The sequence below is a fragment of the Myotis brandtii genome, unplaced genomic scaffold, assembly GCF_000412655.1.
Source record: "Myotis brandtii unplaced genomic scaffold, ASM41265v1 scaffold1502, whole genome shotgun sequence".
Lineage (NCBI taxonomy): Eukaryota > Metazoa > Chordata > Mammalia > Chiroptera > Vespertilionidae > Myotis > Myotis brandtii.
This window is the reverse complement of record NW_005355423.1, coordinates 1-14,000: the sequence shown is the minus strand read 5'-3', so window position 1 is coordinate 14,000 and position 14,000 is coordinate 1. Positions and strand designations below refer to the sequence as shown.

The following is a 14,000-nucleotide window of genomic DNA, read 5'->3' as shown; positions in this document are numbered from 1 at the left end:
TGCTCCTTGGGCGGTTGTGGTAGCAGCTGCTCCTCAGTTGGTAGCAGCTCCTCTGGTGGGTGCTGTTCACAGTTGTGGTGGCTCCTCTAGCTGGTGGGGGGAGGCTTCATGTACAGCTGCTGTTCCTCAGACAGAGGGTGTGGTGATCAGGAGGCTGCTGTTCCTTGGATGGGGGCGGGCTACACAAGCCTTTCTGCTTCTTCTGACAGGAGCATATTGTTTTTCTTTTGGACGGTTAAAATGTTCAGTTACATTGCTAGAGTTAAAGTAAACATGAATTTCTGTAATAATTTCCAATTGTTCATGCTTCCATATCTTGGCTATTGTAAACAATACTGCAGTGAACATGTGCATGAGAGATATGTATTTATTGCCACTTTATTATTCATATTTTTGATCTTTCATTTTTTCCTTCTTTTTAAAGAAGAACCTTTAACATTTATTGTAATACTGGTTTGGCAGTGATGAACTCCTTTAGTTTTTTTTCTAGTCTGAGAAGACAAAGAGAAAGATAGCGATTACCAATATCCAGAATGAAAGAGGGAGCATCATTAGAAATCCTACAGGGGGTTCTTCTGAACAACTTTATGCCAATACATTTAATAACTTAGATGAAGTAGCCAACATCTTGGAAAGCACTAACTTTAATACTTCATATTAGAAAGGAAGAAATAACCTGGGTTACCTGTATCTATCAAAGAACAGGGAATTTGTAGTTAAGGACTTCCCCATAATGAAAATTTAGGCCTAAATGATTTCAGTGGCCAATTCTACCAAGCATTTAATGAAGAAATAATAATAAGTCTACATAAAACATTCTAAAAAATTGATTAAGAGGGAATTTCCTAATTCATTCTCTGAGGCCATGATCACTCTTCTCCCCAAATCAGACATTAGCATTACAGTAAGACTACAGACCAATATCCTAAATAAACCTGAATAAAAAATATTTAACATTTTAGAAAATAAAATACAAAAATGTTAACATGTCAGACACAGAAAGATATGATTTCACTTATATGTAGAACCTAAAGAACAAAGTAAACAAACCGATGAAACAGAAATAGACTCTTAGATACAGAGAACAAACTGAGGGTTACCAGATGGGAGGGTTCTGGGGGAGCTGAATGAAAAAGGTGAAGGGAGTAAGAAGTTTACAGAATAGTCACGGTGATACATAGTACAGCACAGGGAATATAGTCAGTAATATTGTAATAAATACGTAAGGTGCCAGGTAGGCACTGAACTCGAGGGAGGTTACCTTGTAAATTATATAATTGCCCAACCACTATGTTATACAACTGAAACAAATGTAAAAAATACTGATTGTCAACCATAATTACAAAAATGTTTTTAAGTGTCCAGAAACTGTTGGTGCTGCCAGGTTGGGTAATTAGAGATATGTCGGTCAAAGATTAAAAATGTAGAGATAGAAAATGGATAACTTCTGGAGATGTAATGCATAGCATTGTGATTATAATTAATAATACTGTGTTATGTACTTTAAAGTTGCTAAGAGACTAGATGTTAAATGTTCTCACTACAAGAAATGATAATTATGTGATTCTAGATGTCCGATGCACGAAATTCATGCTCTTGCGGGGCGGGGGGCGGACCCTCAGCCTGGCCTGGACCCTCTTGCAGTCTGGGAGCCCTCAGGGGATGTCCAACTGACAGCTTAGGCCCGCTTCCCATGGGGAGCAGGCCTAAGCCAGCAGTCGGACATCCTTAGCGCTGCCGCAGAGGCAAGAGAGGCTCCCACCAATGCCGCTGAGCTCGCCATCTGTGAGCCTGAATTCTGGCTGAGTGGCAATCCCCCTGTGGGAGCACTCTGACCACCAGGGGGCAGCTCTTGCGTTGAGCATCTGCCCCCTGGTGGTCAGTGCGCATCATAGTGACCAGTCATTCCACTGTTCAGTCGATTTGCATATTAGCCTTTTATTATATAGAATAATAGAAGTGTTAGGTAACACTACAGTGGATATCATATTGGCATATATACAGGGTGTCCTCCCCAAAATGTATATACACATTAAACTGATAGCTCAATTAATGATTCTTTATTTTCAGATTTAACTCAATGGAATTAATAAATTATTCAAAGTGTGTATACAGTTTTGGGTACACTCTTATATATATAATATCTCCATACTGTACACCTTAGACTTACACAATGTTATACATCAATTTTTTAAAGGCTTAACTTATTGATTATATATATATATATATAGATATATATAGATAGATATAGATAGATTGATTTCAGAGAGGAAGGGAGAAGAGGCAGAGAGAGATAGAAACATCAGTGATGAGAGAATCATTGATCCGCTGCCTCCTGCACACCCCACACTGGGGATTAAGCCTGCAACCCGGGCATGTGCCCTGACCTGGAATTGAACCGTGACCTAGTGGCTCATAGGTCGATGCTCAACCACTGAACTACGCTGTCTGGGCTGTCAATTTTATTTCAATAAAAAGACCAAGAAAAATATATAACTAATAAGTCAACAAAAGAGATAAAGTGGAATAATAAGAAATACTTTACTCACATAAAAGGAGTCAGAAAGGAGGGAAAACAAAAGAAAGAACACCTGAGACAAAGAGAAAACAAATAGCAAGGTGCTAAATTTAAACACAATATATCAATAATAAAACTTATATGATCTTAACATTTCAATTAAATGGCATAGATTATTGAATTGCACAGAAAAGCAAGACCCAAGTATTACTGACCTTAAGAAATATTCACTAAATAAAGTAAAGAATGTAGAAGAACTTGAATAGCTATATTGATAGCAGACAAAATAAATTACAGAGCAAAAATTATTGTCCTCCAGTTTGGCTCAGTGGATAGAGTGTTGGTCTGTGGACCAAAGGGTCCCGGGTTCGATTCCAGTCAAGGGCACATACCTCAGTTGCAGGCTCCTCCCTGGCCCAGACCCTGGTCAGGGCTTGTGCAGGAGGCAACCAATCAATGTGTTTCTCTCATACTGATGTTCCTCTCTGTCTTTCCCACTCTCTTTAAAAATCAATGGAAAAATATTCTCGGGTGAGGATTAACAACAACCTGTTTATATATATGCACAAACAGGTCATTCCTATAATAATTAAGGTGTAAATTCATGAAGAGAGCATAACAATCTAAATGTTTAAAGACTTAATACCAAAGTTTCAGAATACATGAAGGAAAGCCTAATAAAATTTATAAGGAAAAAGACAAATTCACAATTATAGTCAGATATTTCAAGAACCCTTTCTCAATTATTCATGGAACAAATAGAGAGGGGGAAAAAGTAGAGAATTGAACACACTATCAACTAATTTGACCCAATTGACATTTATTAAACATCATACTCAATAATGGACATTCTTTATATTTGCATATGGGACACTAACCAATCAATGAAATCGAACACTAGTTTTTGAAAAGATCAATAAAATTGATAAAACCTAGCCAAAATGAACAAGATGTGAATGTTGTTCCAGAGGTCTTTTAAACTATTCTCATTTATAAAATTCTTTTTTTCCTTTGTGCTGCCCTGAATGGCTGTTTTCTGTTACTTTGTCTTCTAAATTGATGATTTGATTCTCTGCTTTATGCAATCTGCTGTTGATTCTTTCTAGTGTTGCTTCATTTCTGACTGGTTCTTTTTTATGGTTTCTATGTCCTTTTTAATGCTTACTATTCTTTGTTGAAGTTATCATTAAGTTTTTTGAGCATCTTTATAACTAGTGTTTTAAACTCTGTATCTAGTAGATTTCTTCCTTCCTTTTCATTTAGTTCTTTTTCTGGAGATTTCTCTTGTTCTTTCATTTGGAACATGTTTCTCTGTCTCCCCATTTTGGCCGCCTCTCTGTGTTTGTTTCTCTGTATTAGTCATATCTGCTACGTCTCTCAAGATATGCTAGTCGTGGCAGTGTGGCTTTATGTAGTAGTTGTCCTTTGGGGCTCAATGGTGCAGTCTCTCTGATAACCTGAGCCAGGAGTTCAGGAGTGTTCCTCGTGTGAGTTAATGTGCCCCCTTGTTGTAGTCGAGCCTTGATTGCTGTTGGCATGTCAGTGGGTGGGAACCTCCAGCTGTGAGGATTGGCCATGACTACAGTGTATGAGCTGCTGTGCAGGAACTGACCCCATGGAGCTAGATTAGTCCCAGCAGGGTCTGGTGCCTGCTGAGATCTCCCTTGGGATGTGCCACTTGTGGAGCTAATCAGGCAGTGCTCTACTGAGGGCTGAAGCTGGCTCCAGGTGTGTTGGTTTCGGGGCCTGTTAGTGGCGGAGGGCTTCAGTGCAGGTCAGTGTCAGATGTCGCCTGTGACTGGCCCAGAGCTGTCTGTTAGGAGCTACGAAGTGATCTGTGGTTGACAGTTTCCTGTGCTGGGCCTGGATGTGCATGGGAGAGGCCATGCTGCAAAGTGAGGCCAGCTGCCACCAGTACTGCACCTGGGACAGGTCAGCAAGAGGTCCAAGGAACCCCAAGACCTGCAGCGGCCTGAAGGCTTCCAGGCAGGAGGCTAGTTGGGTAAGGCATTGTCTCAGGAAGTCACCAGTGTGGGGTGAGTGGTATTCACCAGGTTAATACAGATTCAGATTTGCTGCCAGTGCTGAGCCTGAGGCCACTCAGCAAAAGTGTCAAGGTACACTGAGGTCACCTGCCACTCTCCTGGGGCCTGCAGACCTATGCGGCCGGTTGGGGTCTCAGAGAGTCATCAGGGTGGAGCTAGTGGAGTTAACCAGGCTAATAAGGCATCAGACTTGTCTATGTTGGGGGAGGACTCAACAGAGACAGTGGTAGCTGTCCCGCCAGCCCTCCATCTGAAGCCACGCAACTCAGTTGCTCCCTGTATGTCTCTGGCACCCCTTGAGCATGGGCCTTTAAGAGTACTCTTGGGTTTCCAGCAGGCTTCTGTCTCATCCAGATTAATGGAATATTCCCTAATTTATCACATCTTTATCCATTCATCCATCAGTGGAGACTTACGTTGTTTCCATACGTAGCTACTGTGAATTATGCTGTAATACATATGGGAGTGCAGACATCTTTTTGATATCCCATTTCCTTTCCTTTGGGTGTATACTCAGATGGAATTACTGGATCACATGGTAGTTCCATTTTTAATTTTTTGAGGAAGTTTCATATTATTTTCCATAGTGGCTGTACCAATAGTGCACAAGCTTCTCTTTTCTTCACATCCTCACCAACATTTATTATTTATTATCTTCTTGATGATAGCCATCCTAACAGGTATGAGGTAATATCTCATTATGGTTTTAATTTGTATTTCTCAGATGCTTAGTGATGTTGAACATCTTTTTCATGTCCCTGTTGGCCATTTAGATGTCTTTTCTGGAGAAATGTCTATTCAACTCTTCTCCCAGTTTTAAATTAGATTATTTTTGTGATTGAGTTCTTTATATATTTTGGATATTAACTCTATCATTATATGGTTTGCAAATATTTTCTCCCATTCTGAAGATTGCCTTTTTTATTTTGTTGAATAGTTTCTTTTTTTTATTTTCTTGAATAGTTTTTGTTGAATGTCTGTCTTTCCCCACATTTCTAGCATGTGCTTTTGCCCTATACATACTTATGAGATGGTTGCATTGCCATGGTTGTATTATGGCCATGTTTCATGCAAAAGGAAGTGGCATGGCAAAATCTAATGGGTACAAGCCACCTGAACCTCTGCACCCTCCCTGTTACATATCTTACCAAATACCCCACCAAAAATATCCTGCTTGATATCATTGGCCATAATTGCATCACATTTCACCACTGTGTGCTGGCAAAATTTGGAGAAAGTATTTACATGTGCATATTGCTGCACTTAAACCATCATTCAGACACAATAAGCTGTAATAAGGAGCCAATAAAAGGGAGTGCCCAGAGCACACTCACAGAATTCCCCGGGAAAGATGGCAGACCCCACAGGGGTAGCTAATGATCCCTTTCTTGGGACATCGAGATCTAACTGTGCTGGCAGCCTGTGGGCACACCCACACCCTGAGTTCTGTGGACCATCTCAGAGGGCAGGAGAGGACCTGCATGTTCATACCACCATCCGTGAAAGGAGCCGCTAGATGTGGGGCAGATAGAAGAGCTCTGCTGACGGGTGACCAGTGCCGCTCCTGATGATTTGAGTCAGCTGATGAATTTTGGCAACTGATATTAGCCTACAGCTTCTGGAACACAAAGCTTCTCATATTAGGACACAATATATGTCCAGGCAACACTCTTAGTGTTGCTGAGATGGCATTCAGTGTTACAGTATTTTCATGCAAGTTGCCTATTGCCCTGCTATCTGTCCAACTCAGTTACCAACTAGGTTACTTTTTGGTTTTGATTTAGCAAATAATTCATATAGATAGGCTAACTAGCTTCCAAAGTTTAATAATCAGAAAGTGATTCCTTTGATTCCCATGTAAAGATACTTTAAGAAAAATGTAACAAAACCCCCACATATACACATGCCATAAACAGATCATCTATTATATATGTCCCCGAAAACTAATGCCACAAAGTAAAATGAATATTAGATGGCTATTATTTAATAACTAATGACTGTGATTGGTCTACTTTAGACACCATTTACATAATATCATTCTGTGGTAGATGAGGGTGTATCTCACTTATACCTTATCTCTGGCACCTTATTATTGCTTCTGCAATGTGAACCAGTTTCTTGCTATACAGGCTAGAGATATGTCATCCTAGACTTTTGAATTATATAACTCCTGAGTTGGCATAAATATTTTTGGGTGCCATGTTTTCATCTTATTTTTAATTACTCCATCTTTCTGCTTAAGTGCATTTTGTAAAGAAAATGAACGCGCAGTTCCCATCCTGCCCTCTGAGATGGTCCACAGAACTCAGGGTGTGGGTGTGCCCACAGGCTGCCAGCACAGTTAGATCTCGATGTCCCAAGAAAGGGATCATTAGCTACCCCTGTGGGGTCTGCCATCTTTCCCGGGGAATTCTGTGAGTGTGCTCTGGGCACTCCCTTTTATTGGCTCCTTATTACAGCTTATTGTGTCTGAATGATGGTTTAAGTGCAGCAATATGCACATGTAAATACTTTCTCCAAATTTTGCCAGCACACAGTGGTGAAATGTGATGCAATTATGGCCAATGATATCAAGCAGGATATTTTTGGTGGGGTATTTGGTAAGATATGTAACAGGGAGGGTGCAGAGGTTCAGGTGGCTTGTACCCATTAGATTTTGCCATGCCACTTCCTTTTGCATGAAACATGGCCATAATACAACCATGGCAATGCAACCATCTCATAAGTATGGGGCAAAGGCATAGGATAGACATGTGGGGAAAGAAGGAAAGACATTGCCCGGAGCCTGATGTTATTGTGAAGCTCTCGTAGCATCACTTGACTTGGTGTCATATGAGAAGAATAAAACCCTAATTTGGATAAGCTGCCTTTTTGCCCATCTTTTTTGTTTCACATTAACAGCCTATTGCAATTGGTCATGTATTACAGATGGAATATGATTGAAAGACATAGCCAGCCCTCTCTTAATGATATATAGATGTAGTTTTCTTCCTTATTTTTCATTCTCATTATGGTCTCCAGTTGAATGTGAGGGCAATTAATTATATTAAGACACTTTTATCTGGAAAATTGCAACATGATATTGACTGGAGAAATGTAGATTGATAACTCTAAGAAGAGTACCATCCCGATTTTGAAAACAAACCAACCAAAACCCCATAAAACATAAATCAGAGATCTAGAGTATATTTCTTGAGGTCATGGAATGGAAGTTTAACCTTCCCAAAACCAAGGATTATTTCTGTTTTTCTCACTGCTCTGTCTCTAGATCCTTCACCAATACAAGCAGAGAGCAGGTGCTAATAAATATTTGTTGGAAGAATAAATGCACGAAGGTACTCATTTTCTACACAGACACTCACATGTGCACACACACAAAACAATACTTTGGGATAAGTTCCTAAATTTCTTTGAGCTTGTCTGTCTTCCATGATTTTTTTTTCTTTATGGAAAAGGACAAGAAACTTCATTGGAGTATAGAATGTGTTTCACGCTCAAAACATTGATGAGCTCCTATTGAAGAGACGTTCTGAAGCGTCTGGGTATAGGAGAGAGTGCCACTGTGGAAAGTGGGGAAGGGCTCTATCCAGGAGATTACACAGACCTGGAGAGGGAGATGCCCTGGGACAGCCCACAAGGAAACTGACTGGACCACTGCGGCAGGGGCAGCTGTCGTTTAGGTTCAGCACGTGACACCTGCTTTGTTAGATCCTACACTAGGTGGAGAGAGGGTAGCATCTGTCTCCAAAAGCAGATTGTGTTGGACTTCAGATGGTTGATAAGCCCAGAAACACAGGTCCCAGGGAACAACATCACCAACCAGACTTTATTTCTAAGTCCCTTTTACTAAAAACACCACAGATACCCCCTCTACCAAGCCTGTAATGAATATAATCTGAAGAGCAAGAGGGTAGCACATCCATGAAATGAAATAGGTGTTTATGAAAAAGAACAACTGGAGATATGAGTGATGAAAAACATAGCTGTTTATATGTCATCTTTTCACTATACATTAATGTTGCAATGAACCCCCGTAGAGAGTAGCACAGTAATTTGGAAGTGCTGGATAGAAAATGCTAGATTGCAATTCTGGATAAAAACAAGGAGATGGGACAGAGAGTATGTGTGTGGGGGTGTGTGTGTAAATGTTAAGAAATGTGAGGAACAGACCAAGAAATTCCAAAATCTACTTAATAACAGTGCTGGGCAGGCCATGTCTTTTAATATAAAAGCCCTGGCCAGTGTGGCTTAGTTGGTTGGGCATTGTCCCATCCACCAAGAGGTTGCCAGTTTGATTCCCGGTCAGGGCACATGTCCAGGTTGCAGGCTCCATCCCCAGTGGGGGTGTGCAGGAATCAGCCAATCAATGTTTCTCTCTCCCGCTTCTTTCCTCTCTCTAAAATCAATAAAAACATATATAAAATAAAATAACCTTATAGAGTGTACGGGGAATAAAAAGACAGAATGGACTGGAATAAATATTAAAGGAACCAAAGAAAAGAGAAAAATTTAAAGATATGAAAAATGAGTGCTCTAATTGGAGGTGCCCACTAAAAGTCTGGAAGGAAAAATCAAAACAAAAATAAATAGAATTGGCTTCCAATTCCACAAAGATTGAGTAGCCCGTTTCTCCCAGGTTCTCCCTGTTACATCTAAAAAACTCGAGACTTACTGTAACAGGGTGGAGGTAAGAGGGTGGACTGTCAGTACTGCTCGGGACTTGCACTGTTACATGGGCTGAGATCCCTGGCTTCCTTAATGCCCCACATATACCCAAGGCGGGTGCTACAAAGTATTCCAGCCTAGAGCAGAAAAAGGTGTCCCTTTCTGTGCATGTTGTCCTAAGAGACTTTGACAAAAGAGCTAATATTTATATAATCAAAGCCCAGAAGGAGTGGAGAGAGAAAGTCGGGCTGTTGTAATATTTGAAGAAATACTCCCAAGTGTGGCAAAAGATACAGTAATAACTTACACAGTCAAGAGGCTGGGTAAACCTTAAATGGGATAATCTAAAAGAAATCCTTGCCACGACAAATTTATTATAACACTTATATTAAAAGACATGGCCTGCCCAGCCAGTGTTGCTCAATGGTAGTCGGGCTGTTGTAATATTTGAAGAAATACTCCCAAGCGTGGCAAAAGATACCGTAATAACTTACAGAGTCAAGAGGCTGGGTAAACCTCAAATGGGATAATCTAAAAGAAATCCTTGCCATGACAAATTTATTATAACACTAGAATTTGTGCACTGGCAGATGTTTGTGTGAACTAATACAAATTGAAAGTAAACATCATTACATAAAAGGGTACGATTTTTTTTTTTTTTTAGTTTTATTCATTTCAAACGAGCCAGATCCGGCCCGCGGGCCGTAGTTTGCCCAGGGCTGGTGTAGACCCATGAACCAAGAGATTCCCGATTTGATTCCCTGTCAGGGCACATGCCCAGGTTGTGGGCTCAATCCCCAGTAGAGGGCGTGCAGGAGGCAGCTGATTGATGTTTCTCTGTCATTGATGTTTCTACCTCTCTATTCTTCTCCCTTCCTCTCTCTCTAAAGAAAAACACACACAACATACTTAAAAAAAAGAGACATGGACCTTAGAGTAATTAAATCATCTTGACAGAGAAGAATAAAGTGGGAGGTATCCGTCTATCCAATATCAATGCTTAGGTACAGTATGCAAGGCAGTGTGGTATTAGTAGTGATAAATATATATCAATAAAATAAATGAGCCTAGAAATGGACCATAAAATTATGCTCAACTGATTTTTGACAAGGTCCAAAGTAAATTAAAGGAGGGACCCTTGTGCTGATGAAGCCATTTTGAATCTGCAGTGCGGTGGTGAATATATGAACCAACACATGTGACAAAATTGTATGGAACTACAAACACACACACTATCACAACACACATACACAAATTATAACCAGTAAAACTGGGGAATTAGAATAAGATTGATGGGATGTATCAGTGTTAATATCCTGGTTGTTAATAGTGTAATATAGATTTGTAAGTTATTACCACTGGGAATCACAAGATAAAAGGTACACAGGATTGCTCTAAGTTATTTCTTACAATTGTATGTGAATCTACAATTATTTCATCTAAATAAGCCCCCCCCGTTGGTTGATTCTTTTTTTAAATTTTCTTTATTGATTAAGGTATTACATATGTGTCCTTATCCCCCTTTCCCACCCCCACCCCGCTCATGCCCTCACCCCCCTGGTGTCTGTGTCCATTGGTTATGCTCATATGCATGCATACAAGTCCTTTGGTTGATCTCTCCCCCTGACCCCCACCCTCCCCACCTTCCCTCTGAGGTTTGATGTTCTGATTGATGCTTCTCTGTCTCTGGATTTGTTTTTGTTGATCAATTTATATTGTTCATCGTCTTCCACAAATGAGTGAGATCATGTGATATTTATCTTTCTCTGACTGACTTTAAGTAAGTTTTTAATTTCATTAATGAAAGGTTTAGGGTTGGTCCAGGGTCACACAGCACAGACTCAAGGCTCAGTGTAATCAAAATGATAATTTATTCCAGGCACCTGGGTGCAGGTGGTCTGACTGGAGAAAGAGCCAGCGGCGAACGGGGGAGGGAGCCAGCTTTTTATGCTCAGGGAGAGCTGCAGACGGGGCTTCGGCTTGACACACGTATCAGGGCCATAGATTTACAGCCTTGCCCTTTGTCCTCCTGCTGGCGCCAGGCGTCCTTTGTCAGGGGGCTGTGCAGGCCTTATGGTCTTCAGGAATTTCTGTAAAGTAACCACTCAAGGGGAGCATGTTTGTGCAAGGCTTAAGCTAGCAGAACGAACTTTCCCTTTGACATTTGTTAGATTTTCTAAGGCTCAAGCCTTGTTCTCCAGTTAACCCTTTCAATTAAAACTATTAGCTGATAGAAATCGGCACTATGTTAAAAGAATTAAAATAATGACCATGTGGGCTTTGTTGTGTGTTGAAATACAGTTAAATATTTGAAAATCATAAATATTAGCCACCACTTTCACTCCATGGAGCATGCTCTGTCTCTCTGCAACTTTGAGTTGGAAAATGCCATCCCTTCTCCAAGACCCATCGGATGTGGACTTTGGGTCCCTTACCTGCCTCATTTAGTCTGTCGTCTCTTCGGTAGATGGGGCTGATTATAGTGCCTACCTCAGGACTGTGAAGAATGCGAGTCATGCTCAATACGGTGCAGGGCACAGTGACTGGCGAGTGCAGCCCTAGCCGGCTTGGCTCAGTGGATAGAGCGTTGGCATGCGGACCGAAGGGTCTCGGGTTCAATTCCGATCAAGGGCACATGCCTGGGTCTCAGGCTCGATCCCCACTAGGGGATGTGCAGGAGGTGGCCGGTCCATGATTCTCTCTCATCGATGATATTTCTCTCTCCCTCCCTCTCCCTTCTTCTCTGAAATCAATAATTTAAAAAAGGAATAAAAATAAAGACCTGAGTGCATGTCATTGCTCACACTTCACACTTCACCCAGCAAGCATTTTTTCAAATGGCTATTGCCATGGCTCTAGGCTCCAGAGGCCTTGAGGTCATTAGTATAGGTATGGCCGCTGCCCTCGGGAGCCTGCATTAGATCAGATGCTGTTTACATAACATGTTTAATAGCTTGAGAGGTGAAGTGCTTTATATGAGATCACATAAGTGAGGGCTATTGTTTGCAGTCCTAATCCTCTTTTTCTTCTTTCTTTCATAATTAAGAAATTATTGGGGGTTCAGAACAAGTCACCCCAAGATGTGTCTCTGTGGTGTGAAGATTGTTTGAGCTAAAGACTTTAGTTGCAGGCTCAAGAAAAGCTTGTGCCTTCCCTTAAAAGGCACAGGGGTTTTTTTGGAAGAAGCTGAATTAGGGGCCTGGCCCATAATAAGCAATTAGAGATAACGTCTTTTGGCCTATCTATAAGGCAGGGCAGGTTCTACTTACTATCTGCTGTTCTTCCCCTTTGAAGCGCCTCATCCCTAGCTCAGAATGTCATGTATGTTCATGTTCCCTTTCTATCTTTGTACCGGAAAGAACAAACTTTTATTTACTAAGCATTTGCTCCTCTTATCACCCTGCAATGATCCTTTGAAGCCCCCAAGGTACCAAGATACCTCACCTCACCCCTAGCTCAGGATGTCTTAATACCCACGTTCCATTTTTATTTCTGAAGCTCTCTTGCATATGGGATCTCTGACTCTCTCATGTATGCAGGGTTCCCATATATATGTATGTATTCAATTTGGTTATTTTCTCTTGCTAATAGGCCTCATATCTATTTGGTTATTAGACCAGTCAGAAGAACCTTGAGGGCAGAGGACATTTTCTTCCTCCTCCACATAAGCTCAAAGGAAAGGGAATAGATGTTTAATCACTTTGTTTTATTTCCCACTCACTCCCCAGTTCTTCCCAATCATCTGCCATCTCCTAAGTAAATTAAAGCACTTTCCTCCCCCTTAATATTTGATAATGTCAACTCCCCAATTTTATAAATCTCACTTGTATAACGTTCTATATTCCTTTCTATCTCCTTCACTGCCTCCCCTTTGTACTCCTTGCTAGGTGCAGAATCTCCTCAAGTCTGATGTGTCTTCTCCCTCACGACTGGATCTCTGCTACCTTATCCCCTTCCTGGGCTTTAGGTATCAACAGCATAGAAATGGCTTCAAATCTTGATCTCTGTGCCCATCCTGTCCTATGCCCTGCATTTACTACTAACTCCAGCGATCTCCAAAAACCACGGGGTTTTCCCACAAATTCCAAGCAAATTAATTATCTTTCACCCCAAAACTTTTTTTCTCTGGTCTCTCATCAGAATGATTTCACGAAATTTCCATCATCCAGATTCAAAGCTCAAAGCCCTCTCTTTGTCTCTATCCACCAGTGCTCCTTTTCACCCCTTGGCCCCCTTCCAGTTACAGATAAAACACTGACTCCAGCCTTTAGAGTGTTAATGTATGATAGATACTTAATAAATATTAAGCCATTTAACTAAGCTGCTTAAAATAAGTTCCTGGTTCCTTGCTGACCATGAAATAAACTTGATTTTGCCTGAGGATGCAAGCAGACTCCAATTTACCTTGCTTTTTTTGTTGTTAATCCTCATCTGAGAATATTTTTTCCATTGTTTTTTTTTTTCTTTTTGAGAGAGAGAGAGTGGAAGGGAGGGAGGGAGGGAGAGAGAGAGAGAGAGAGAGAGAGAGAGAGAAACATCGATGTGAGAGAGACACATTAATTGGTTGCCTCCCACACATGCCCCAACTGGGGCTGGGAGTCGAACCTGCATCCCAGTTACATGCCCTTGACCAGGAATCAAACCCGTGACCCTTTAGTCCATGGGTTGATGCTCTAATTTCTGAGCCAAAACAGCCAGGATTCCAAAATTTAATTAATTAATTTAAATAAATAAATATCACCCTAGCTGGTTTGGCTCAGTGGATAGAGCAT

At 41.0% G+C, this 14,000-nt stretch overlaps 1 protein-coding gene across 1 annotated transcript in view; it reads right to left on the bottom strand.

Annotated features, from left to right (window-relative positions):
* The window catches only part of DEFB126 (defensin, beta 126), a 43,933-nt gene extending 32,188 nt beyond the window's left edge, over positions 1-11,745 (bottom strand). Inside the window, exon 1 of the mRNA XM_005861425.1 lies at positions 11,664-11,745. Within this exon, the coding sequence (XP_005861487.1) occupies positions 11,664-11,745 (82 nt within the window). The remainder of the gene's footprint in view (positions 1-11,663) is intronic.
* Between the last annotated feature and the right edge of the window lie 2,255 nt (positions 11,746-14,000).